Here is a 27,356-nt window from a genome sequence, read left to right on the forward strand (position 1 = left end):
TGCAGTTGTGACGGTTTTTGCGCATTTCTCTATCTTTCCGTTTTATGTGTTTTCCCTCTCTTGCGGAAAATAAATACTGGTCCCCACAAATGAGTGCCGGTGGCCCCAAGCAACAACCACAGGTTCAAATCAGGTAATAGTTGGGCCTTCTGGACCCTGTGGAGTTTTTCAGCACACTATCATGTCAAACTTGTGCTGTACTGCTCCACTGCTTTGTGTGCTTGTCACGGTCTAGCTTACAGGTGCCCCAACTACATGCTCATCCAATCCCTGGCCTCTTTGCAGAGTGCACAGAGTACAACAGCTATAAATATGCCGGCTGCAATTCAACTTTGGGAGCCAGTGTGCAAAGAAGTACACACCTGTTCCAAAAAAGGGAAAGAAAATGCAGTATTTGAGGGGAAAAGGGTGGTGTGAGTGTTGAAGTTGGGGGAGATAAAAGTAGCAAGTATATTCAGAAGGAGAGGGAGGAACAGTGGTGAAAGGAGATGAAGCGTAAAATATGCTGATGGAGGGAATTCAGAAAGAGACAGGGAGTAAAAAGCTGAAGTGACTAATGTAAATGGAGAAATTGCAAAGGAAAATTATGTAAAATGGAGAACAGGAGTGATCGAGGCTCACAGAAAGACACTCCTCCTCCCACATAATGTTTCAGAATCTCACATTTTTATGAATTTGTCAATAGTTTAAGCCACACCCTTTATTACATAGGCCATGCCTCTTGTAAAGTATCCCTAATAACGCTTTTTTGATAATACACCTTTGGAGACCCCCCCCATCTTTCCCATCCCAGTTGTAGTACTGGTTATGCAACTTCCTCCTTTGTACCTCAATTTACACAAGTTAATTAAAGTAAAACAATGAGAGATTCAATAAAGGTTAGTTGGTAGGCAATGCATCACATGTATATAGGCACGGCAAAACTGCAGCACTTAACAGCCCTGAAAAGAGGCCGAAAACACCTTCACATAGAGAACGCAATGGCTTCAGATTAGCTCAGCTCCAGGTCAAACAGGATGGTGTTCAGAAATCATGTTTGGTCAGTCTTGAGAGTTCAATCCAAGCCCCTCCCCAAACACACACACACACACACACCTCTCATCCACATATTCCTGTCACACACTCTACAGAAAAAAAACTTACTTTTAGAGTGATGTTTAAAAAACCTTTGAAAGGTCCAATCAAATCAATACAGCCTTAGAAACCGCCGTAGGGGGCTCTACCGGCTATTAAAGGACCGCCACCACGTTAAAGGCCTGAGCCGAAGGCGAGGGCCTTTAATAGCTGGTAGAGCCCGCTACGGCGGGTTCTAAGGCTATTAGAACATTCTGACACTCAGGGAAGAATGTTCTATTAAATAAAACAAATTCCTCACGGAGCCCGAGGGGATTAAAATCCCCTCGGGCTCCGTGAGGCTTTGTTCACAGCTATTGCTGTGAACAAAGTGAACACTGGAATGTTGGTGCTGCGGGCTTTTACCGGCCAGTAAAAGCCTGCAGCAGTCCATTGTTTTCAATGGAGCTGCCAACGTTCCAATGTTCTAATATTCCTTAGCTCCAGGTCAATGTGTGGCAAGGACAGTTCCTTCGCAATGAGGAATCTGAAGTCTATACCTGTGTGCACTCAGTGAGAAGCAGGGTGTAGTCCAAACACACAGCATATGGTCTCTTCTACTTCCTACTCTCAATTTAGGATGCACTACTTGCCTCTCCCCATTACCGTTAACTGGGACTCTTCTCTCCCCGTGCAACCATTTCCTAATCATTTTTTAAGCATGTTTTTGTTGACAACTCATAAAACAAGCACAACATATTTGCATTGTCACTTCATTGCACATGAGTTGGGTATAACTTGTGTTTTTGAGGTAGTAGCACAGTAGTCACCCCCATCCCTCTATAAATAGGTTCCAGGTAGTCTTTTGCAACTAGGTTGTTCCCTTTATATGGTCCCACGTAGGTGGTCATATTTATTTAATATTCCTGATATACATTCAATGAATTCCATATTCTTCATACATGTTTTTTCAGCCAGAATGAACCAGTGTAAGTCTTTACTCCAGTCATCAAGTGTTGGTGTTCCGCTCATCCACCAGTGATGAGCAATATTTAGTTTAGCCACAATCAGGCCCACTGTAATCCAAATTCTTCGATAGTTCAGTCCTGTTTCTTCACCCCATATATGAAGTAGGCTCCTTGTTGGTCCACTAGTTGCACCCCAATACTTGAGCCATATGCCCCATAACATCTTTCCAAAAGTTTTTGTATAAAGTAGATGCTCGCACACAATGTGGAACAAGCATTTGTAATGCAATAGGCCTCACATTTGCTTGAGTTAGTGTTATTGGCGTTGTAAATGCATAACTGCGCTTTACTTACCACATAAATTGGTCAACCCTGCTGCATGATTTGGCCCTCTCTACCACATAATTCCAGTGGCCTTGCATACAACTAAAGCACTTCTATTTACATCTCTTCCTCTATCTGCAGCAAAAAATGAAAATATTTAAAAAAAATATTATATATTTTTATATTATTATTTTGGGGTTGCCCCAACCTAATCTGGGGACCCAGAGATGACCTAGACAGAAAGAGCATGTCGTGTGGTGAGTTATGGGCAATAATGTTTTGTAAAAGGAATGCCCCGCAAAGCATTATGGGGTGAGTTTCTGAGTGCAGCAAATATTGTAGTATCTTGACTGTAATGCTCAGAATAGGCCCTTGAGGGCACCATTATAAAAATAACATTTGTAAGAAACATGGTCATGTAACCATATAGTCAGCCCCCAGAGCGCATAACCACATGAAAACAGAATGGCAGAACGTAATGCAGTGTAACCATACATTTAACCTCTCTAGGGTGTGTAGTGCATTACACATTTTCAGGCCTAGCAGGCCTACTAGAACAATATCACAAAGAAGGCCCTTAAAACACAAAGTACACCCAGCTGTAAAAGTTACAACCATTAGATTACTTAAAAAGACACTGACTGGTGGGAGCGGTTATTATTTTTGGGTCCCCCCAACGTAGTGTGGGGACCCAGAGATGCTCTAGACAGAAAGAGTGTGTTGTGCTGGACATCTCAATGGTGGTCCCATTGTCCTAGGGCTACCACACGGTGAGTAATGGACAAAAATGTGATTTTCCAAATACAAGGAATATTGTAGTATCTTGATTGTAATGCTCAGAACAGCACCTAGAGGACGCCATAATAAAAATAACATTTGCTAGAAACATGGTCATGTAACCATACAGTCAGCCCCTAGAGGGCATAACAAGAAAAAAGATTGGCAGAAAGTAATGCAGTGTAACCATATGTGTAGCCCCTAGAGGTCATAGTGTCTTACACATTTTCATGCCTAGCAGGCCTTCTGCAATACTATTACAAACAAGGCCCTTAAAACACAAACTACTCCCAGCCATAAAACAAAAGCTCCAGCCTTGAAAGAGCTAAAAAAGACATTACCTAAACAGAAAAAAGTGTGTCGTGCTGAACATTTTGTTGGTGGTACCATTGTCCTAAGACCACCACAGGCTGAGTTATGTGCAAAAAAGTTTTGAAAACAAAAGGCCTTATGGGGCAAGTTTCCTGAGTGCAGTGAATATTGTAGTATTGGCTCTCTTGCTGTGCTGAGAGACCCTCATTTAGGATTTCTGTGTTTTTTTCTGTTTTAAATGCTTCATTTTGTATATTTTTCAACTGCTAAACTTGTACCTCAGATCGAGGTCGCCCTATAGAAAACTTCATATAGTCATGTAAAGCGGTCCTCTGATCAACTTTGCGCTATACAAAACTTCATGTCCTGATATAAAGCGCTCCTCTGATCGAGTTTACGCTATATGAACCTTTTAAAAAATATATTAAATAAATGAAAATAAGAACTCCAGCTTGCAGCCTTCGTGCGCAGACATCACAAAGAAACAGCGGTATGCCCAAAACAAGAAAGAGGATGAAACAACATAGAGCCATGCATTATGAAACAGTGAGGCAAAAGAAAAAAGTAGTGCGACACACTAAGCTATATGGTGGATTGTGCAATAATCCATGTAACAGGGTCAGTCTCCAAGGTAGTAACAAACAGCCTCAAGGCGGGACAAATGTAAAGCATTTACCTACGAAATCCAGGGAATTTTGAAAGGCAGGCAAAGGAACGAATGAAAGTGGTGGCCGTGAGATGGGTGTGGTGCAAGCCCAAAGATGTAGATTACAACATGTTGAGAGACAGCGATTGCACGCTGCCTAAGCTCAACCTGAAAATCACCTCACCCGCACACATCCTCTCAGGCATCCAGTATCTCTATTGTCTGTGAGATCTGTAGCACTTCCCCCATTATCCTTCCTCAACGGTCCCAAAGTTATATCACAGGTGCCCTTGAGGACCCCCACATAGACTGAGGAATTGTTCATAATCTTATAGAGAAATGGATGGGCCTCCTTAGTCAGTGTGCATACGCCATCCTCAAATAGCGATGAGTCTGGATTTCCGTCCCTTTTATGATGTGGGATGTTGGGATGTTAGCGCGTGTCTAATTTGAAGATAGTGGAAGGTCTCAGTTGCCAATAGTTGGTATTCCTTACCGACGCTGTCCCACATGATTATGTCTCCACCTACCCAGAGGTCTCCTAACTTAGAGATGCTTATAAGGTCCCACTGGGCAAATCCGTTCCGTTTTCCCACCTCTGTGAGCATGTCACTTCCCACAGAGGTGCCTCAGTAGTGAGCCTCCCCTTCCAGCCCAGGTATTTCTAATCATTTATGGCCACTTCGGAAAAACAACTTGATCACTTTGCCACCACTGACCGTCGAGCAGATACCACCTCTCCCTCTACCAAGAGGTAGAACGTTGTCCCTGCTGCAAAACACACAACTATACACAGGGTACTCAGTCTCCTGTGCCACCTCTTCCTCTCACCCCACACCCTGGAAACATGTGTATTTCTAAATGACAAAAGTGTATCCTCCTCTGTACATTGAGGGAGTCGAGCGAAAGAAAGCGAGAGGGTGTGTGAGTGAAAGAGAAAGGGAAAAGGGCGAGAGGAAGTCAAAAAAAGACAGACTGAAAAAGGGCGATTAGCACCGAAGCTGTTATCACATTTGTCATCGGCTAGAGACATTTCATGAAGTTCCTTCTGGTTGAGAATATGACTTAAAAACAGTGTTTGAATTCATGCAGGGCACATTTTTTTTCATTACCTTTCTCATATAGGAACAACTTCTTAAAATTGGAACTAACTGAAGAAACATTCAGTATATGGATTTGCACGAATCCCAATAGAGGGTGGTAGTACATGCGCAAACTGATGATTATGGCCCTCATTCTGACCCTGGCGGATACAATCCGCCAGGGCCAACGGGCGCGGGAGCACCGCCGACAGGCCGGCGGTGCCCCTAAGGGCATTCTGACCGCGGCGCTAACGCCGCGGTCAGACAGGGAAAACTGGCGGTCTCCCGCCAGTTTCCCGATGCCCTGGGGAATCCTCCATGGCGGCGCAGCATGCTGCGCCGCCATGGGGATTCCGACCCCCTTCCCGCCGGCCTGGCTCTGGCGGTTCTTACTGCCAGAACCTGGCCGGCGGGAACGGGCGTCTTGGGGCCCCTGGGGGCCCCTGCAGTGCCCATGCCCATGGCATGGGCACTGCAGGGGCCCCCTAACAGGGCCCAACTAGGCTTTTCAGTGTCTGCGATGCAGACACTGAAAAGCGCGACGGGTGCTGCTGCACCCGTCGCACGCCTTCCACTCCGCCGGCTCGATTCCGAGCCGGCTTCCTTGTGGAAGGCGCTTTCCCGCTGGGCCGGCGGGCGATCTGAATCAGATCGCCCGCCGGCCCAGCGGGAAAGTCAGAATACCCCTCGCGGTCTATTGACCGCGGGGCGGTATTCAGGCGGCTTCCGACGGGCGGGCGGCAACCGCCGCCCGCCTAGGTCGGAATGACCACCTATGTGTCTAAAACAAAGAAATAGGGTGGAGCGTGGAAAATGGCAGAGTGCAAAACAATTTTTGCACTAGTGCACATTATATAATGTGCCCACGTGTGTACACACTTTGCAGACAATGCACATATGAACCCTAACATTCCATACAACACCAATGTGGCATCTACCTCTCACAACCTAACGGTGCTTTATTCTCACAGCATACCAACAAACAATCCACTGAACCCAGACACACACCACCATGCACAACTCTGGCAGTCCACAGCATAAGGTGGCCATACTAACAGCAAACCTGAACTATACAATTACCAACCACATAAGAGAGTGCACATTAAACACATCAAGGCATATCATATCCTGCACTGCATATTATACTAAAATATGTGAATGGGAAACTAGCGTAGGAGAGAATGCGCCCTGCCCTGAAAAGCAGACACTATGTGGGAACTGCCTTTCAGAATCATATGCTGCATATTACAGTGCAACTCTGCACGCATGACCACACACACACACACACACACACACACACACCCTGACCTCATTACCTCCCCTATATTCACCTCCACTGCACAAGACGTATCTATACAAATGAGCCTTATGTGAACACACACATGCGAGTGCAACAGTTTACGGCCTATCCCAGACAGTAACACAACTTTCAGAAGTTCAACGTGGTAGTGGAATTATTTTCAAATAATCCACAAATGGTGGACTGTGGCATCCCTCATTTATGGATAAATCAGCATGGTGCAAGACAAATAGACCATGATTAGAAAGAGAAAGGTTACCTGTATATTTGGATTTTGGCCATTGATATCCACCTTTGAGAGATCGGGAAAGTTTGGGAGATCCAAGAGGAAGGATCCTGGGCCATCTCTCTGCAAGGGTATGTGTCCATTTGGCTGCCGTTGTCGTTGCTTTGGTAATCTTCTGTGAGCTGCTTGCTGGTCATGGTGCTCACTTTCATCCTCCTGGTCCAACACAAACCTCGCCTCAGACGAGGCAGGGCCATGGAAATTGACCTAAAAATGAATCATTGGAAGCATTAACATGTCAATAGTGTTACTGTGCCTATGCTTTAGCATTGTGCAGTTCGATGGTCATAATGATGCTTAATGTAGGAAACCAGTACACAGCAACAAAGAGAGGGGATAATACAGGTAGAGTGTGATGGACTTTAAGGGAAAGCAAAATAAACCACTGCCCATCTGAAACAAGCACACTTTCCCATTCATTTCCATTGGCGGTAAGTTATAACCCATACTAATATAAAGGAATATGCTAGTGATTGCTGGGCCAAAAAGAACACTTAAGCAAATATAAGGTGACTCCCAGCGTGAAGGTTGAGGTGGACCAGGGCCTCTGGCTGCACAATGCTGCAAGAGCGCCTACGCTGGGCACGAGCGACATACTCCTGCTATAAAAGGGGAGAACTTCTGCATGTCACTCATAGACTACACAGAAAATGAGGACTTTCACAGGAAACAACCCACAGAGTCAATGTATAAAGGTCTCAGAACCCTACATGCTTACTTTGTTAAAATCTGCTAGGCCAATAATGTATCAAGCGTTGTGTTTTGAATTGTTTGGTACAATAGGTTCTCTTACAATTGTGTATTAGCAGGCTCCCAGTCACAGAAAACACGGATCAAAACAAGCCTCCCTGCGATTCAAACTTTAATTCCAGTCCTTATCGGGCTCTTCCCGAGCAGGACAACCTAACAAACGTTAGTACAACGCCATCCAACATCTACTGGCTGTAGCAACGTAAAGAGGTTACAAAATGGTATTAACAAAAGACAGTGGTACTGACTTACAGGAATCTTAAAAGATATAGTTATGCCGTAGACTACAGTACTTGCAGTTCCACACAAGCCTGACGGAAGGATTTGTTCGTTTAAATAAATCTGAAAAAACAAACGTCGCCCAGCTTCGAAATTCCTACCGGGGATTTCATAGTTAAACAAGCATGCGGTTTGTGTACGTAGCACTTCCCCCTCAGTGTCCTTACCCCCAAGCGTGTAGCTCCACTATGGCTTTTTTTCTCCATCAAACCTCAGGACCGCACTCCTCTGGAATATCATTTTCATGTTTTCCTAATGGCGAGATTAAATTTCGCCAACTTTGAGGTTAGCGGTTCACGCTTTTGTTATTGTTCAACATACTGCCAGGTTTTGCAGTGCACAGTACAGATGGCTGCTCGAGGCCCCGTACGACTGCCGCCACCGCCTCGCGCGTGCCACTAGAAGAGGCAAACATCTCCTATCCCCGACCAGTCTGACTAGACATAGATTGCGCAGGACCATCTTTGCCCTTCTGTGAATCGGGCTCCCCCCCACCCAAAAATAAAATAAAAAAAATATCAAATCGGGTTAGTGGCTGTTCTGTGAGGCAAAAAATCTACTTAGGATAGATGGTGCATTCTACGCAGTTTATGGGACGGTTCATCCAGTCTGATTTTAGTCCCTTAAATAACATTTTTTTTTCTAATTGGAGTTACTTGCTGCATATCGTGGTGTGTCGATACTAATCGCAATTATGGTTGTGGATACTAGAGTTACAGAACTTGGATAGAGGAGTACTACTCCATGGGCCCTGGCCACTCATACTAAATAAATGATGGACACAGAGACATGGTTATGGAACTGGGAACTGGCCTCTGGTCACACGGGCACAGCCGCTTTTAATGGCAGGGTCAACCTAACCGGTGACACCCGTGATGGACAGGCGTGGAGTGAGTGTGGAAGCCAGCCCTCACAGAGTGCCTGGTGGAAACACTAGAATGTGTCCAGCAGGACAATACATTCCTCACAAACTTTATTACAATTAGAATAGGTCCAGCCTATAAGGATAAAGCACAAAAAACTCACAAAACACCAATTAAGTCTCTAGGCCTGCATCCTGTTGATAGCGCTGCCAGCCTCACTGTCACTCTGCAGACCAGGTGTTAGAGACTGATGATCTTCATCCTCTCATCCTTCTGGGCAATGGCAATGTCCACCCTCTTCTTGGGGGCAACATGCCCACTTCACACAGGCAGGCTGCGGCGGCAGTACAGACCCCGATCTCCTACTCAATCACAGGGGTGACCTCGAAGGCAGCATGGGGACAGAACCACTCGTCGCCAATGTCGTGTCATAAGCCATGAGCCCAAATACTAAATAAATGATGGGTATGTGCACCTGGCCCCTTTTATTGGCAGGGTCACCTGACCGGTGACGCCTGTGGTGGATGGGTGTGGGGTAAGTGTGGAAGCCAGCCTTCACAAAGTGGCTGGTGGAAACACTAGAATGTTTCTAGCAGGACACTACATCCGCTAGTGAGTTACTTTTGCTTATTATGAAATAAAAGTCAAGGTGCTGAAATCCCAACGTCCGGTGGGGGTGAATTAAGGAGGTAGATTCCTAGGGGCAGTTGGTGTGGGGATAGACATTGGATAAGGATCACTTTCCTCCCAACACCAGTGCGCCTTACAGGATGGTGGCCCCATGATTTTAGCATAGCAACATGAGTGACTTTCCTTACATCCCTTCTTGCATGTAGATAGTCTCATCCGTGACCCACCCTCTTCTTTTGGAGCTTGCTCGTTCCATACCATGTCCCCTCGGCTCATCACAATGTTTGTAGCCTCAAGAAAAGAAAATCGTTGCATTTTAAGGTGACAAAAAGTCAGTGTTTGTGGTCTCAACAGAAGTTGTCTGGATATTTCTGGAGTGTCTGCAGCCTCGTCAGGTCACAATGGAAGCAGATTTTTATATTTAAGGATCCATGTACAGCACTGAATATGAGGTTCCCATCTGTATCTTTGCAGAACTCCTTATGTGAAAGCTCCTTCATGCAGATATCAATGGACATCGCATTACAGATATTTAAGCAGACAAAATGTCGTAGCAGGGCATATTTTAATAAATAATGCTTAGGGAACAGATACAATTTTTCTAACATCATGTCAGTACTTACACAATCGGTCTGTAATCAGAAGCAGACCTGCAATATAATCCCCCCAGCAAATAGACTACAAAGAGGTGTGGGAAATGGACAACAAGCACTGGGAAAGTCAATAGGTCTTGCTAATGAGAGCTACTGGCTTTGGCAATGTTTTGTAGCCAAGCTGTACCAGCAGCGTGGCTGCTGTGTAGCATGGCTAAAACTCTTTAAAAAACCCAAAAAGGTCTATGATGCAGCTACGGTTAATGCATTTTCTTTTAATCACATGGGTGGTGGGTGCTGTCACAATGCATTTTTTTTACTTGAACATGGAGCAACACGAGGGGAGGGAGGGAGAAAAGGACATGGGTGGATAGGTAGGGGAGAGAACAGGTGAGAGGAGAGTGGGAAACCACACAGTGTATGGTTGGTGGGAGGGATGGGGGCAACAATGGATATGAGGTCAACCACATGGACAACGGAGGGTGGGCTGGAGTGCGGGGGCAGCCGCAAGGACAACAGTGAGTAGGTGGCAGTTATGAGGGCAACAGAGGGTTAGTGGGAGGTGAGGGCACAAACACACAGATAAAGTAGAATGTGTGGGAGGGGGGGGCGAGGGCAACCACACAGACAATGGATAGAGGTGGGTGCAACCACATGGACAATGAGGCAGTGGCGGCTAGTGGCCTTTAAAAGTGATAGGGCATAATCCTTAGCTCAAATTCCAATGAAGGGTTCTCTCACATTTTCTTGCACCAAGTTTACTATCTCACTTTGACTCACTCAGCCTCACTAATTCATGCAGTCTCACTCATTCTACTCTGACTCATTCTGAATTACTCAGTCTTACTGTGACTCACTCACAGTAACACTCAGTTACACTCACTGTCATTCTCCCTCATTCACTCACATTCATTTTCATACATACTCGCCCTTACTATCACTCATTCTCACTCTGAATCAATCCTTCACTGACTCTCTCTCACTTTAACTCGCACACATAGTCACACAGACATGCTTCACAGTGCTGGAATTTCACCAGTTCTGAACAGTATCTCCGATAGCTGGCACAGGCACCTTCATGCACCTGTGTCAGCAATCAAACAATGTCTCAGTTTGTTGCTGGACCGGAAGTGGGCTGGCATTACTTTTTTATTATACCAAAAGTGAATAATTATTCACTCTTGATACAATAAAAATGGGCCACAAAACAAGGAGGGTGTAGTGTAGCTGTGGAGCCCACAAAGGAGAGCCGCCTCTGGTCCAAGGACACCTGTCCAACCAGCCTATCCAGCCACTAAATCATCCATCCTTTCACTTACCGATCCCCCTTCATCCATTCACCCATCCATTGAATCTTCCATACTTTCGCTAATCCATCCACACTTTCACCCCAAGTTTTCATTCTTTTACTCCATCCATCGCTTATCCTCCCTTTTGTTCATCCATTTATCCACCCTTTCATTTAGCCATCCATCCTTACCCCATCCACCTAGCCATCCATTCTTTCACTTACTCATCCATCCATCAATTTACCCTTTCACTCATTCATCCATCATTTCATTCAGACATCCAACTAACCTGCCTTTCACTCATCCATCCATTGTTTTACTCATAAATCTTTACATACATCCTTTCACTCATTCATCTTTGGCTCATCCATCCTTTCACTCCTTCCATCCACCCATTTACCCTTCCACTCATCCATCCTTTCACTCATTCTTCCATCCATCTTCTCATCATCCATCGATCCATTCTTTCACTCCTTCATCCATTCACCCTTTCACTTAACCATCCAGCCACCCTCCCCTTTACTCATACACCCTCTCTCCCTTTCACTCTTCCATTCTTACATCCGTCCTTTCACCCATTTATCCACATGTCTATCCATCCACCATTTCATCCATCCATCCAATCATCCTTCCTTTCACTCATTCACCCACCCAAGTTAATAATGAGCCTTTGTCTGCCAAGCTGCAGAGAGAAGAGGTCCACCAAGAACCAAGCCCACTGTAGCTGCTGAAGCTGGGGGGGAGGGGAAGGGGGTGGGGGGTAGGAGAGGGTGACTATGCCCTTGATGCAAAAGCTTAACTGCATATTTACTTCTTAGTCCACGATTGTAATTGTTGTCAACAGCTGGCACCTTCCTTCTCAAGGGTCTCTATGCAATCAAGGAGTCTAGCTAAAGAAGCACTCTGTCATGCTCAGCTCCATAATGTTTCTTTCAAAGTGAAACTAAATGCAGTACTAAACCGTGTTACTGCCAAGAGAGCAGGCCTCCCCACAGCCTAAACCTGATAAACACATTGTTGCCACCCACACCCTCCTTCTACTCATTGGCCTGGCCAATCTCCAGCCACTGAAGTGAATGGAGCTTTGTAACGCCTCCCAGGGCCGCTGTAAACGCACCCCAGAAGCAACCAGATCAATTGCATTCTAATTCCTCTCACCTATGATGTCACAGCTGTAGTTTGTGCCTGCAGGTCGAAGAAAGCCTTGCCTGGCTGGCACTTGCGCAATAGGACAGCTGCAAAGTTCGCTAAAGTTCACCCAAGAGCTTCAGCACATCTCCTAGGAGCAGTAATTTCTTTTCATCTGCTCTGTGTTTATCTTCCTGTTCTTGCCTCCCCCGAAGGTGGCAGGACATTGCCATTTGTGTCAATTAACACCAGTTATCCCTGAATGGAGGTTAGGTGAAGGGTACAGGGGGACCCACACAGACAATGGATGGTAAATGAGAAAGCACACGCAACTGCATGGACTATAGAGGGTCGATTGGAGGTACTGGTGCAAGCAGACAGACAATGGAGAGTAGGTGAGAGCAAGCAGACTGACAACAGAAGGTCGGCGGGAAGGAGGGTGGCAACCACACAGATAACCGAGGGTGGCAGGAGGGGCTAGGGGCAAGCAGGCAGACTAAGAAGGTTGGGTATTAGGGCCTGGGGGCAAGCAGACGGACAACAGAGTGTGGTCGAGAGGGACTTGGGGTAAACAGATGGACAACAAAAGGCGGCCAGGAGGGGCTGGGGGTAAGCAGACAGACAACATGGTGGGGAAAGGGCAAGCACATGGACAAGCGATGGGACTGGGGGAAGTGGGGAGAAGCACAAGACAACTTTAAAACATACACACTTTCGTAGACTGCTTAAACAAAAAGAAAAAAAAGTAGCACCTGCAAAACGAGCACTGGAAGGACACAAGCAATGTGTCCATGCTCCCAGGGAGGGACAAACACATGAAGAGGAAGGAAGCAAATGGAAATTGATGAAAAAGAGGCAAGCAAATGACAGTGACAATGGAGCCAACCAATGATAAGCAGAGGACAGCCTCTAAGTCTTCTGTAAGATAACAAAAGGTCTTGCAAGAGGCAGCACATGTCCTGTTTTAGGTGAGACCTAAAAACATGATTGCTCTCCATCTTTTTTTTTTTAAATATCAGTATAGGAATTCCCTTTGAGGCCCCCAAATCTTCAACTCAAGAAACATGTCCTCACATAACATAACAAGGAAGTAGAATTATGATTAAGGACATCCTCCACTGCCAATCATTTGCACACATACATTTCACAAAGCTACACAATGGTAGGGGCCTACCTGCAAAACATAAAATGATCATAGGAGTTAAACCTCTAGTAAGCTCACTGATCTTAGAGCGGAGTGCTTCAACTCACATCACAACTCATTCTGTCATTTCCCCAGGTTTGCAATAAGTCACCATAAGCTACATCAGTCAGAAGATAGTGGGGTAGGGGTTAAGGGCGTATGGTTAAATTCTATGATTGCATAATGCATAGGACAGTGTAAGCCTTTTTTGTGATACTCTGTCCAAATAAAAGTGATTCCCAACATTATTGTGTTAAACTGGCATAACTTCAAATTTTGTGTAGCACAGAATGGTGCTTCCTTTCATTTTCATAGTTTTTAACAAAATAGGGCCTTATTTAGGTGCAAGGGTGCATGTATTGGCGCTAGGCTGCACTCAGTGTGCCAGCGCAGGGAGAGAGCAGGAATTTGTCATATCTTAATAGATATAGAGCATTCCTGCATTCTCACTGTCACACAGTGCAGCAAATCGTCTTGCAGTGTTGTGTGAATTTATAGTAAATATGTCCCTAAGTTCAAAAGAGAATACCACCTTTTTGTTTCAAGTTGACAGAAAGTATAAATGTCAATATTAACGATGAAACGTTATTGGTCTAAAACAAGATATTTTGGGATATTTTTCTTTTGTCCTTTTATACATATCTTTAAAACTTTCTTCACTGGGACTTTAGGACTCTTAAAAGTTATACGCACACTAACCAACAAGCAACCAATTTTCCAAAGGATAATCTTGTGCCCTGTTCTAAACAAAAATGGACACAACAAAAAAAAAAAAAGAGGGGGGGGGTCTATTTTGCAACTCAAATTATTTCCATGGTCTACGTTTCAAAACTTTGTCTACAGATGGACTCATTTTCATAGTCCACAGGTTGGGGAACTCTTGAACAACCAGCAGCACAAAATAATTGACTACCATGTGTACATGTTTTAAGACTTAGCTGTGAGTGTGGATTTAATGTGGAACCACTGACCTACACAGGACCGATGTATGATTCTTTTCCAAAGGCTAAATTCATAGTCTAAATAAAAATTAAAACCCACACACAGGCTTTCTAGATCAACTTTTATATAATACTTGCATACATACTTTTTTGCACTGCTATAGGAGGGCAATCTGTAATGAATTATTCAGTTATGCTTCCACTTCTGGGCCACTGCTGTCGTTATTTACTATATTTTGTTCCCAGTAGGGAATTAAGGGCCTCATTTAGAGTTTGGCAGAAGGGGCTACTCCTTCACAAACATGGCGGATATCCTGTTCGCCATATTACAATTCCATTATAGTCTATTGAAATTGTAATACAGCAGACGGGATCTCCGCCAAACTCTAAATCAGGCCCTTTGTTGTATTTCACATAAAGGTGGAGTTAGAGACCAATGACGCATTCTGGTGGGGCTTGAGAGAGCTCAAATGAACAACCACCAAGGGACATAGCAGTTTCAGAATGGGCATAAACTAGATCATTTCCTTGCAAAGTTTGAATATATGCTCCATTTAAAGTGATGGTGACCCCCCCCTCCCCTTCTTCTTGAAAACAATGGGTTCCATCTTCATCTCATTGAGTCAAGTAAGCAAAGACAGCTTTGTTCAAACTAAAACTGTGATTGTGTGAGTTACAACAGTTTTTCTGGCTCTCAACACGTCAATACATAGGACAATACAAGACACTAAACTCCTTTTACTAAAAACCTTAACCCTGGTTGCAGATCTTCACTTCCACCAGCGGTTCAAATGTAGGTCTGCTTTTGTCTGAAGGCTAAACTATCCAGCAGTATGACAATTATTTTTAATATGTGGCCTCCTGAAAAAAAACTATTTTTAGGAATTTATACTGAAAATAGTCAGATTATCAAAACCATGCTTTGTTCCTGGATTACTGCACGGCTCATTATGAGGGATCTAGCAAAAATCTTTTTAAAACAACTGGAGCTAGTGCAAAACTTGTTTCTCTTAAAAAAAAAAAAAAAAGTGTTGACCTTGTAACTGTTAATGGTTCAAACTCAGTGTACTAGTTGAGCTGGTGGGTGAAGAGGGGAGAGGAGGGGAGGGGCAGGGGTGTCCAGGCACTTTTCTGTTGAATGCTAAGCCTCCTAATTTGCAACAAATCCCGTCAAGCTTCTATAATATCATAATTGATATTTTCCTCAGTAAGGCCATGCCAAATCCCCAAACTAATAATTCGATTTAGAGACTGCCTTCTTTTGCATCGTTTTAGTAGGCCCCATCCCTTAGAAGCTGCTTGCGCAAAAGCATTGAATGTGTTGCACTGAGCAAATTATATAATTTTCTAATTGATTGGACAAGTTGATATTACAAAAGGGATCAGAGACACCTGCTACATAGTCTTAATGCAAGTTTCCTGATGAAGGCCCATCATCGAATTTATTTCTTGTGCAATAGGTCTATTACTTGAAATAAAACATAAAGTGGCTGCTTTCACCTGTTTCAAAGTTTGAAAATTTTAAATATCAATAAAGATGAGAGAGGCAGGATGAAGTGCAGCCACAAAGAAAAGGTTCTTGGTGAAATGGAAATTGTTCAGGTTCCCTTGAAGTCAAGTAGATCAACAAATCAAAAACGTTTAATCTTCTCCTCATGGGACTTTGAAGGAAATCTTCACTCTGTCCGGACATCAATGTTTTCTCTAAATGTAGAAGTCTGGTCTTTCATGCATGTGCGCATATAACTGAGAAACTGTGAACAAAATGAGTAAATGTTAAAAGTTGCTATGCCGATTTTTATGTATGGCCTTTGAAACCTCCTTGCTGTCTCCCCAGACTACAAGATGTGCTTTTGCTCACCCCTCTTCATCTATTTGTCAGTTCAATAGTCACCCACATTTTGCAAACACCTCCACACTATACATGGGGCAATAAGTTAGTCCACTTGAGTGACTGCATTTTGCTCCTGCACAATGTATATTAGTCCCATTCAGTGAATCCACCATATTGCAACAGCCAAAGCAAAATATTTGGCAAAGGAACACATTCAATTGCTTGAATTAGACATACAGAACATTATTCCTAATTGATCTTAGGAAAACAAAGGGCATTTAATGTTTTTTAAAATTAAGTAATTATTGATATTTTAAACAATTCATAATATCATATAATTAAATTAATTTCAAAATGACCTATTTTTGCTAATTTGTGCTCCTAATCAGTGCTGCTTTAGCAGGAGGAGCAGGAAGTCTCCACAGGATATGGACCAATGCTTTAGGACATTGCTTGAGATTCGAATAGTAGTGCACATGCACATATCCTTTCTTATCGCTTCGTATAACGCGGTTACGAAAGCCTCAATGGGTTTGGGATCCAAATTTTTGTACACTGATGCAACATTGTAGCTTAAACAACTCTGAAGCAGGGCTGCTTCCTCCATGAATAGCAACCAATGCCAATGAAAAAGGGTGCAAAGGCTAATAAAGTGGCTTGTTGAGTTTTTTTTTTTTTAATTGTGCTGCTCACAACTACACTCTTCCCGTCAAGCTTATTTACATTTACTTGATTATACCTCCTGCTGTGCTCTTCACCGACAATTCAGCACGTTCACACTCGTAAACTGTTAAATAAAATTGGAAGCAAAGAGCAAACAGGAAAGTAGACACACTGGGGCAGGAAAAGCGCGAGATGAGCTGCGTACTGCAAATATCCTCTTTACCTCAGAAGTTCCCTCATGCGGTGGGTGTGTTGCGTGGTAATCTTGCACTCTTAGCTTCATAAACACTTGAAGGGGCCACCCAGTGAAGGATGTCACCACAGATTTCAAAACCCAAACTAACATCAACAAGCAAAGCTACTTTCTGGAGTACATGTTGTTGGGGACTGTTAGATACAAGGGGCAATGTTAAAATAACTTATCTGCACTGGACGGTCCCTTTAATCGATCTCCAGCACATTGATATTGCTAACGTACACTATTCAGGACTCTGCAAACAACTTTATAATGAATGCTTTGTACTGTTTACAAACCAAAGGGCAGGGAAAGAAGCATGAGTTCAGCAACTGTAGTATAAACAGTGGTTCCCAACATTTTGACTTCTGTGGACCCCCCATGTTATCATTACTGGAACCCAGTTACCCCAACTGAATCATTATTGGAATCTAGGGACCCCCACTGAGTCATTACTGGAAGCAAGGGACCCAAGTTAAAAACTATTGATGATTTAAACTACAAAACAACACACAACTGCAGAAACAAGCATTCCATCAAGTACATACACAAATGATAACATTGTATTTAATTTGCAAACAAATAAAACTTTTAATAGGAAGGTTGGAGCTTTTCTAAATTCAATTGAAACTACACATTGTCCATTCTATATTCTGTCTGGTGCACCTGCACTGCTCCCACAAATCAATCTGAGGATACCAAGATCATTTTGAGCCTCCAATTTCAAATTCCTTGACATTTTCAGTATGTTTTAAACTTTTTAATTGGACATTTAGCCACTTTATGTATATACGCTGTGTTTATCTGATAGAAAATTAACTTATTTTAAGTAGTCACGGACCCCCTGAGGAGGCTTTGTGGAGCCCCAGAGGTCCCTGGACCACAGGTTGGGAACTACTGGTGCAAAGAAACCAAAAAATATCATCACGCACTGATTTATTCTAGAAATGCAAGCATGTAGTTATATTCACAAAAATAACCCAAAACGTTAAGCTTGATTGACGGCTCTGACATTCTACTAATAAATCCTATGGGTGATACTTAGGAACAAGCATTGGCAAAGCCAACAGTTTCACCTATGCAAGATATTGTGGCTTTGTCAATGTTTATTGAGGCATGTTGCACAGCAGAGCAGCAGCTGTGCAACATGGCTTATGGTGAAGGAATAAAAGCACTATGATGTGGCAGTCGTTGACTGCATCAAAGCTCTTTGCTTACAACATCTCTAAAAAAAAATTGACAATGCCAAAGGGAAGGGCGGAGGGAAGAGGAACCAAAGTCTAGATGGCAAGGCTGCCCCTGGCATGAGTGCTCTTTTACACAATAAGATCTAACCTTGCACCTTGGTACTACATCGTGGCATGACAGAGCACCAAGAACGAAAGACTATTGCAGAGAACTCAAAAAAAGAAAAGTAATTACAAAATCATTACAAAAAATTCCCCACATTTTTGTTGTACCTTAAGTAACGTATTGTTTGTGACTATGATGTGGGTTAGAGGTAGGGGTGCAGTGGATGCTAGTGTAAGGGTCACACTAACACTATCGATAGGTCTTGAGTTAGCTTTAAGTTGGTCTAAAAATAGAACTGCCTGCGGGAAGAGTGCTGCTACATGTGGAGGTCCTGTAAGGACATATGACCCAGGAAAAGCAAAGATAAAGATAACGGAAGGAGCTGGAATGAAGCAACGAACCAATCAAAAGAGAACGAGTACTAATCATCTAGTGCAGTGGTTCCCAACCTGTGGTCCCGGGACCCCTGGGGGTCCATGAAGCCTCCTCAGGGGGTCCGCAACTGCTCAGAAAATTGAATAATATTAACAGATTAGGTCCCCAGCTTTCAGTAATGCGTCAGTGGGGGTTCCCCCGGGTACCAGTAATGATAAAGTAGGGGTCCAAGAAGTCAAAAGGTTGGGAACCACTGATCTAGTGTGTTTGTTTTGTACCACATGCATGTAAATTAACCTGGCAATGAGTGTCAAGACACCACCCTTAGGGTTTTCAATCTGGATTTCTTTTGCACAAGGATTTTTTAGATGCCTGCGCAAAGAGTGAAAGTGTGCATCTTTCATTGCCACCTAAATGCTGGAGATTGGGGAGAACTGTATTTTGGCAAAATAACTGGGCCTATTATTTGACAAAGGACAGTACTTGCACAACAGAACTTATGGAAAGCTGTGGACATTAGTGAAAGGTTCTGGAGTTGGGTGGAAGGAAGAGCTGTAGCTGCATTAAGTACACACTGGTGGTGCTGGCTGTAGGAAGTTGGCTCTGTATGTGCTATTTCAAAGTAAGGAATAGCATGCACAGAGTCCAAGGGTTCCCCTTAGAGGTAAAATAGTGGTAAAAATAGATAATACTAATGCTCTATTTTGTGGTAGTGTGGTCGAGCAGTAGGCTTATCCAAGGAGTAGTGTTAAGCATTTGTTGTACATACACATAGACAATAAATGAGGTACACACACTCAGAGACAAATCCAGCCAATAGGTTTTTGTATAGAAAAATATCTTTTCTTAGTTTATTTTAAGAACCACAGGTTCAAATTCTACATGTAATAGCTCATTCGAAAGGTATTGCAGGTAAGTACTTTAGGAACTTCAAATCATCAAAATTGCATGTATACTTTTCAAGTTATTCACAAATAGCTGTTTTAAAAGTGGACACTTAGTGCAATTTTCACAGTTCCTAGGGGAGGTAAGTATTTGTTAGTTTTACCAGGTAAGTAAGACACTTACAGGGTTCAGTTCTTGGTCCAAGGTAGCCCACCGTTGGGGGTTCAGAGCAACCCCAAAGTCACCACACCAGCAGCTCAGGGCCGGTCAGGTGCAGAGTTCAAAGTGGTGCCCAAAACACATAGGCTAGAATGGAGAGAAGGGGGTGCCCCGGTTCCGGTCTGCTTGCAGGTAAGTACCCGCGTCTTCGGAGGGCAGACCAGGGGGGTTTTGTAGGGCACCGGGGGGGACACAAGTCCACACAGAAATTTCACCCTCAGCAGCGCGGGGGCGGCCGGGTGCAGTGTAGAAACAAGCGTCGGGTTTGTAATGGAAGTCAATGGGAGATCTAGGGATCTCTTCAGCGCTGCAGGCAGGCAAGGGGGGGGTTCCTCGGGGAAACCTCCACTTGGGCAAGGGAGAGGGACTCCTGGGGGTCACTCCTCCAGTGAAAGTCCGGTCCTTCAGGTCCTGGGGGCTGCGGGTGCAGGGTCTCTCCCAGGTGTCGGGACTTAGGATTCAAAGAGTCGCGGTCAGGGGAAGCCTCGGGATTCCCTCTGCAGGCGGCGCTGTGGGGGCTCAGGGGGGACAGGTTTTTGTACTCACAGTCTTAGAGTAGTCCTGGGGTCCCTCCTGAGGTGTTGGATCGCCACCAGCCGAGTCGGGGTCGCCGGGTGCAGTGTTGCAAGTCTCACGCCTTTTGCGGGGAGCTTGCAGGGTTCTTTAAAGCTGCTGGAAACAAAGTTGCAGCCTTTCTTGGAGCAGGTCCGCTGTCCTCGGGAGTTTCTTGTCTTTTCGAAGCAGGGGCAGTCCTCAGAGGATGTCGAGGTCGCTGGTCCCTTTGGAAGGCGTCGCTGGAGCAGGATCTTTGGAAGGCAGGAGACAGGCCGGTGAGTTTCTGGGGCCAAGGCAGTAGTCGTCTTCTGATCTTCCTCTGCAGGGGTTTTCAGCTAGGCAGTCCTTCTTCTTGTAGTTGCAGGAATCTAATTTTCTAGGGTTCAGGGTAGCCCTTAAATACTAAATTTAAGGGCGTGTTTAGGTCTGGGGGGTTAGTAGCCAATGGCTACTAGCCCTGAGGGTGGGTACACCCTCTTTGTGCCTCCTCCCAAGGGGAGGGGGTCACAATCCTAACCCTATTGGGGGAATCCTCCATCTGCAAGATGGAGGATTTCTAAAAGTCAGAGTCACCTCAGCTCAGGACACCTTAGGGGCTGTCCTGACTGGCCAGTGACTCCTCCTTGTTGCTTTCTTTGTTCCCTCCAGCCTTGCCGCCAAAAGTGGGGGCCGTGGCCGGAGGGGGCGGGCAACTCCACTAAGCTGGAGTGCCCTGCTGGGCTGTGACAAAGGGGTGAGCCTTTGAGGCTCACCGCCAGGTGTCACAGCTCCTGCCTGGGGGAGGTGTTAGCATCTCCACCCAGTGCAGGCTTTGTTACTGGCCTCAGAGTGACAAAGGCACTCTCCCCATGGGGCCAGCAACATGTCTCTGGTGTGGCAGGCTGCTGGAACTAGTCAGCCTACACAGACAGTCGGTTAAGTTTCAGGGGGCACCTCTAAGGTGCCCTCTGTGGTGTATTTTACAATAAAATGTACACTGGCATCAGTGTGCATTTATTGTGCTGAGAAGTTTGATACCAAACTTCCCAGTTTTCAGTGTAGCCATTATGGTGCTGTGGAGTTCGTGTTTGACAGACTCCCAGACCATATACTCTTATGGCTACCCTGCACTTACAATGTCTAAGGTTTTGTTTAGACACTGTAGGGGTACCATGCTCATGCACTGGTACCCTCACCTATGGTATAGTGCACCCTGCCTTAGGGCTGTAAGGCCTGCTAGAGGGGTGTCTTACCTATACTGCATAGGCAGTGAGAGGCTGGCATGGCACCCTGAGGGGAGTGCCATGTCGACTTACTCGTTTTGTCCTCACTAGCACACACAAGCTGGCAAGCAGTGTGTCTGTGCTGAGTGAGAGGTCTCCAGGGTGGCATAAGACATGCTGCATCCCTTAGAGACCTTCCTTGGCATCAGGGCCCTTGGTACTAGAAGTACCAGTTACAAGGGACTTATCTGGATGCCAGGGTCTGCCAATTGTGGATACAAAAGTACAGGTTAGGGAAAGAACACTGGTGCTGGGGCCTGGTTAGCAGGCCTCAGCACACTTTCAATTGTAAACATAGCATCAGCAAAGGCAAAAAGTCAGGGGGCAACCATGCCAAGGAGGCATTTCCTTACACAACCCCCCCCCAAACGAAAGAGGATGAGACTAACCTTTCCCAAGAGAGTCTTCATTTTCTAAGTGGAAGAACCTGGAAAGGCCATCTGCATTGGCATGGGCAGTCCCAGGTCTGTGTTCCACTATAAAGTCCATTCCCTGTAGGGAGATGGACCACCTCAACAGTTTAGGATTTTCACCTTTCATTTGCATCAGCCATTTGAGAGGTCTGTGGTCAGTTTGAACTAGGAAGTGAGTCCCAAAGAGGTATGGTCTCAGCTTCTTCAGGGACCAAACCACAGCAAAGGCCTCCCTCTCAATGGCACTCCAACGCTGCTCCCTGGGGAGTAACCTCCTGCTAATGAAAGCAACAGGCTGGTCAAGGCCATCATCATTTGTTTGGGACAAAACTGCCCCTATCCCATGTTCAGAGGCATCAGTCTGCACAATGAACTGCTTAGAATAATCTGGAGCTTTGAGAACTGGTGCTGAGCACATTGCTTGTTTCAGGGTGTCAAAGGCCTGTTGGCAGTCCACAGTCCAGTTCACTTTCTTGGGCATTTTCTTGGAGGTGAGTTCAGTGAGGGCTGTCACAATGGATCCATATCCCTTCACAAACCTCCTGTAGTACCCAGTCAAGCCAAGGAATGCCCTGACTTGAGTCTGGGTTTTTGGAGCTACCCAGTCCAGAATGGTCTGGATCTTGGGTTGGAGTGGCTGAACTTGGCCTCCACCTACAAGGTGGCCCAAGTAAACCACAGTTCCCTGCCCTATCTGGCATTTGGATGCCTTGATAGAGAGGCCTGCAGATTGCAGAGCCTTCAAAACCTTCTTCAGGTGGACCAGGTGATCCTGCCAGGTGGAGCTAAAGACAGCAATATCATCAAGATAAGCTGTGCTAAAGGACTCCAAGCCAGCAAGGACTTGATTCACCAACCTTTGGAAGGTGGCAGGGGCATTCTTTAAACCAAAGGGCATAACAGTAAACTGATAATGCCCATCAGGTGTGGAGAATGCTGTCTTTTCTTTTGCTCCAGGCGCCATTTTTATTTGCCAGTACCCTGCTGTCAAGTCAAAGGTACTTAGAAATTTGGCAGCACCTAACTTATCAATGAGCTCATCAGCTCTTGGAATTGGATGGGCATCTGTCTTGGTGACAGAGTTGAGCCCTCTGTAGTCCACACAAAACCTCATCTCTTTCTTTCCATCTTTGGTGTGAGGTTTGGGGACTAAGACCACTGGGCTAGCCCAGGGGCTGTCAGAGCGCTCAATCACTCCCAATTCCAGCATCTTGTGGACTTCCATCTTGATGCTTTCCTTAACATGGTCAGACTGTCTGAAGATTTTGTTCTTGACAGGCATGCTGTCTCCTGTGTCCACATCATGGGTACACAGGTGTGTCTGACCAGGGGTTAGGGAGAAAAGCTCAGGAAACTGTTGTAGGACTCTCCTACAATCAGCCTGCTGTTGGCCAGAGAGGGTGTCTGAGTAGATCACTCCATCTACTGTGCCATCTTTTGGGTCTGATGACAGAAGATCAGGGAGAGGTTCACTCTCTGCCTCCTGATCCTCATCTGTTACCATTAACAGATTCACATCAGCCCTGTCATGGAAGAGCTTAAGGCGGTTCACATGGATCACCCTCTTGGGGCTCCTGCTTGTGCCCAGGTCCACCAGGTAGGTGACCTGACTCTTCCTCTCTAGCACTGGGTAAGGGCCACTCCATTTGTCCTGGAGTGCCCTGGGAGCCACAGGCTCCAGAACCCAGACTTTCTGCCCTGGTTGGAACTCAACCAGTGCAGCCTTTTGGTCATACCAAAACTTCTGGAGTTGTTGGCTGGCCTCAAGGTTTTTGGTTGCCTTTTCCATGTACTCTGCCATTCTAGAGCGAAGGCCAAGTACATAGTCCACTATGTCCTGTTTAGGCTCATGGAGAGGTCTCTCCCAGCCTTCTTTAACAAGGGCAAGTGGTCCCCTTACAGGATGACCAAACAGAAGTTCAAAGGGTGAGAACCCTACTCCCTTCTGTGGTACCTCCCTGTAAGCGAAAAGCAGACATGGCAGGAGGACATCCCATCTCCTTTTGAGTTTTTCTGGGAGCCCCATGATCATGCCCTTTAATGTCTTGTTGAATCTCTCAACTAAGCCATTAGTTTGTGGATGGTAAGGTGTAGTGAATTTATAAGTCACTCCACACTCATTCCACATGTGCTTTAGGTATGCTGACATGAAGTTGGTACCTCTGTCAGACACCACCTCCTTAGGGAAACCCACTCTGGTAAAGATACCAATGAGGGCCTTGGCTACTGCAGGGGCAGTAGTCGACCTAAGGGGAATAGCTTCAGGATACCTGGTAGCATGATCCACTACTACCAGGATATACATATTTCCTGAGGCTGTGGGAGGTTCCAGTGGACCAACTATGTCCACACCCACTCTTTCAAAGGGCACCCCCACCACAGGAAGTGGAATGAGGGGGGCCTTTGGATGCCCACCTGTCTTACCACTGGCTTGACAGGTGGGGCAGGAGAGGCAAAACTCCTTAACCATGTTGGACATATTGGGCCAGTAGAAGTGGTTGACTAACCTCTCCCACGTCTTGGTTTGTCCCAAATGTCCAGCAAGGGGAATGTCATGGGCCAATGTTAGGATGAACTCTCTGAACAGCTGAGGCACTACCACTCTCCTAGTGGCACCAGGTTTGGGGTCTCTGGCCTCAGTGTACAGGAGCCCATCTTCCCAATAGACCCTATGTGTTCCATTTTTCTTGCCTTTGGACTCTTCAGCAGCTTGCTGCCTAAGGCCTTCAAGAGAGGGACAGGTTTCTTGTCCCTTACACAGCTCCTCCCTTGAGGGTCCCCCTGGGCCTAAGAGCTCAACCTGATAAGGTTCAAGCTCCAAAGGCTCAGTTCCCTCAGAGGGCAGAACTTCTTCCTGAGAAGAGAGGTTCCCTTTCTTTTGCTGTGTTGCAGTTGGTTTCCCAACTGACTTTCCTGTTCTCTTGGTAGGCTGGGCCATTTTTCCAGACTCCAGCTCTACTTTTTCACCCTGTGCCTTGCATTGTGCTCTTGTTTTCACACACACCAGTTCAGGGATACCCAGCATTGCTGCATGGGTTTTTAGCTCTACCTCAGCCCATGCTGAGGACTCCAGGTCATTTCCAAGCAGACAGTCCACTGGGATATTTGAGGAGACCACCACCTGCTTCAGGCCATTGACCCCTCCCCATTCTAAAGTAACCATTGCCATGGGATGTACTTTTCTCTGATTGTCAGCGTTGGTGACTGTGTAAGTTTTTCCAGTCAGGTATTGGCCAGGGGAAACCAGTTTCTCTGTCACCATGGTGACACTGGCACCTGTATCCCTCAGGCCCTCTATTCTAGTCCCATTAATTAAGAGTTGCTGTCTGTATTTTTGCATGTTAGGCGGCCAGACAGCTAGTGTGGCTAAATCCACCCCACCCTCAGAAACTAGAGTAGCTTCAGTGTGGACCCTGATTTGCTCTGGGCACACTGTTGATCCCACTTGGAGACTAGCCATACCAGTGTTACCTGGATGGGAGTTTGGAGTGGAACCTTTCTTGGGACAGGCCTTGTCTCCAGTTTGGTGTCCATGCTGTTTACAGCTATGACACCAGGCCTTTTTGGGATCAAAGTTTTTACCCTTGTACCCATTGTTTTGTGAAGAGGCTCTGGGCCCACCCTCCTGTGCAGGTTTTTGGGGGCCTGTGGAAGACTCTTTACTATTTTTAGTTTTGGTTGTCTCATCACCCTTCTGCTGGGGAGTCTTCGTGACCCCTTTCTTTTGGTCACCCCCTGTTGAAGTCTTGGACACCCTTGTCTTGACCCAATGGTCCGCCTTCTTTCCCAATTCTTGGGGAGAAATTGGTCCTAGGTCTACCAGATGCTGATGCAGTTTATCATTGAAACAATTACTTAACAGGTGTTCTTTCACAAATAAATTGTACAGCCCATCATAATTACTTACACCACTGCCTTGAATCCAACCATCTAGTGTTTTCACTGAGTAGTCAACAAAGTCAACCCAGGTCTGGCTCGAGGATTTTTGAGCCCCCCTGAACCTAATCCTGTACTCCTCAGTGGAGAATCCAAAGCCCTCAATCAGGGTACCCTTCATGAGGTCATAAGATTCTGCATCTTGTCCAGAGAGTGTGAGGAGTCTATCCCTACACTTTCCTGTGAACATTTCCCAAAGGAGAGCACCCCAGTGAGATCTGTTCACTTTTCTGGTTACACAAGCCCTCTCAAAAGCTGTGAACCATTTGGTGATGTCATCACCATCTTCATATTTAGTTACAATCCCTTTGGGGATTTTCAACATGTCAGGAGAATCTCTGACCCTATTTATGTTGCTGCCACCATTGATGGGTCCTAGGCCCATCTCTTGTCTTTCCCTCTCTATGGCTAGGATCTGTCTTTCCAAAGCCAATCTTTTGGCCATCCTGGCTAACTGGATGTCCTCTTCACTGGAGTTATCCTCAGTGATTTCAGAGTTGTTGGTCCCTCCTGTGAGGGAACCAGCATCTCTGACTATTATTTGTGGAGTCAGGGCTTGAGAAGCCCTGCTCTCCCTAAGTAGGACTGGAGGGGGGGAATTTCCCTCCAAGTCACTATCTTCATCCTCTGAGTTGCCATCCTCAGAGGGGTTGGCCTTTTCAAACTCTGCCAAAAGCTCCTGGAGCTGTACTTTGGTAGGTTTGGGGCCCATTGCTATTTTCTTTAGTTTACAGAGTGACCTTAGCTCTCTCATCTGTAGATGGAGGTAAGGTGTGGTGTCGAGTTCCACCACATTCACATCTGTGCTAGACATTATGCTTCTAAAAGTTGGAATACTTTTTAAGAAACTAAAACTGGTTCTAGAATCTAATTCAAACTTTTACAAACTTTTAAACTCTAAAAGAAATGCTAAACAGGATCTAACACAAGGCCCTAGCAGGTCTTTTAAGAATTTAGAAAACTTTTCAAATTGCAAAAATCAATTTCTAATGACAATTTTGGAATTTGTCGTGTGATCAGGTATTGGCTGAGTAGTCCAGCAAATGCAAAGTCTTGTACCCCACCGCTGATCCACCAATGTAGGAAGTTGGCTCTGTATGTGCTATTTCAAAGTAAGGAATAGCATGCACAGAGTCCAAGGGTTCCCCTTAGAGGTAAAATAGTGGTAAAAATAGATAATACTAATGCTCTATTTTGTGGTAGTGTGGTCGAGCAGTAGGCTTATCCAAGGAGTAGTGTTAAGCATTTGTTGTACATACACATAGACAATAAATGAGGTACA

General features: G+C 45.3%; 1 protein-coding gene across 1 annotated transcript in view; it reads right to left on the bottom strand.

Moving 5' to 3' along the window:
* ISM1 (isthmin 1) overlaps nt 1–27,356 on the bottom strand; it is a 159,044-nt gene that overhangs the window by 73,368 nt on the left and 58,320 nt on the right. Inside the window, exon 2 of the mRNA XM_069234109.1 lies at nt 6,722–6,955. Within this exon, the coding sequence (XP_069090210.1) occupies nt 6,722–6,955 (234 nt within the window). The remainder of the gene's footprint in view (nt 1–6,721; nt 6,956–27,356) is intronic.

This window comes from Pleurodeles waltl, chromosome 5 (assembly GCF_031143425.1).
Source record: "Pleurodeles waltl isolate 20211129_DDA chromosome 5, aPleWal1.hap1.20221129, whole genome shotgun sequence".
Classification (NCBI taxonomy): domain Eukaryota; kingdom Metazoa; phylum Chordata; class Amphibia; order Caudata; family Salamandridae; genus Pleurodeles; species Pleurodeles waltl.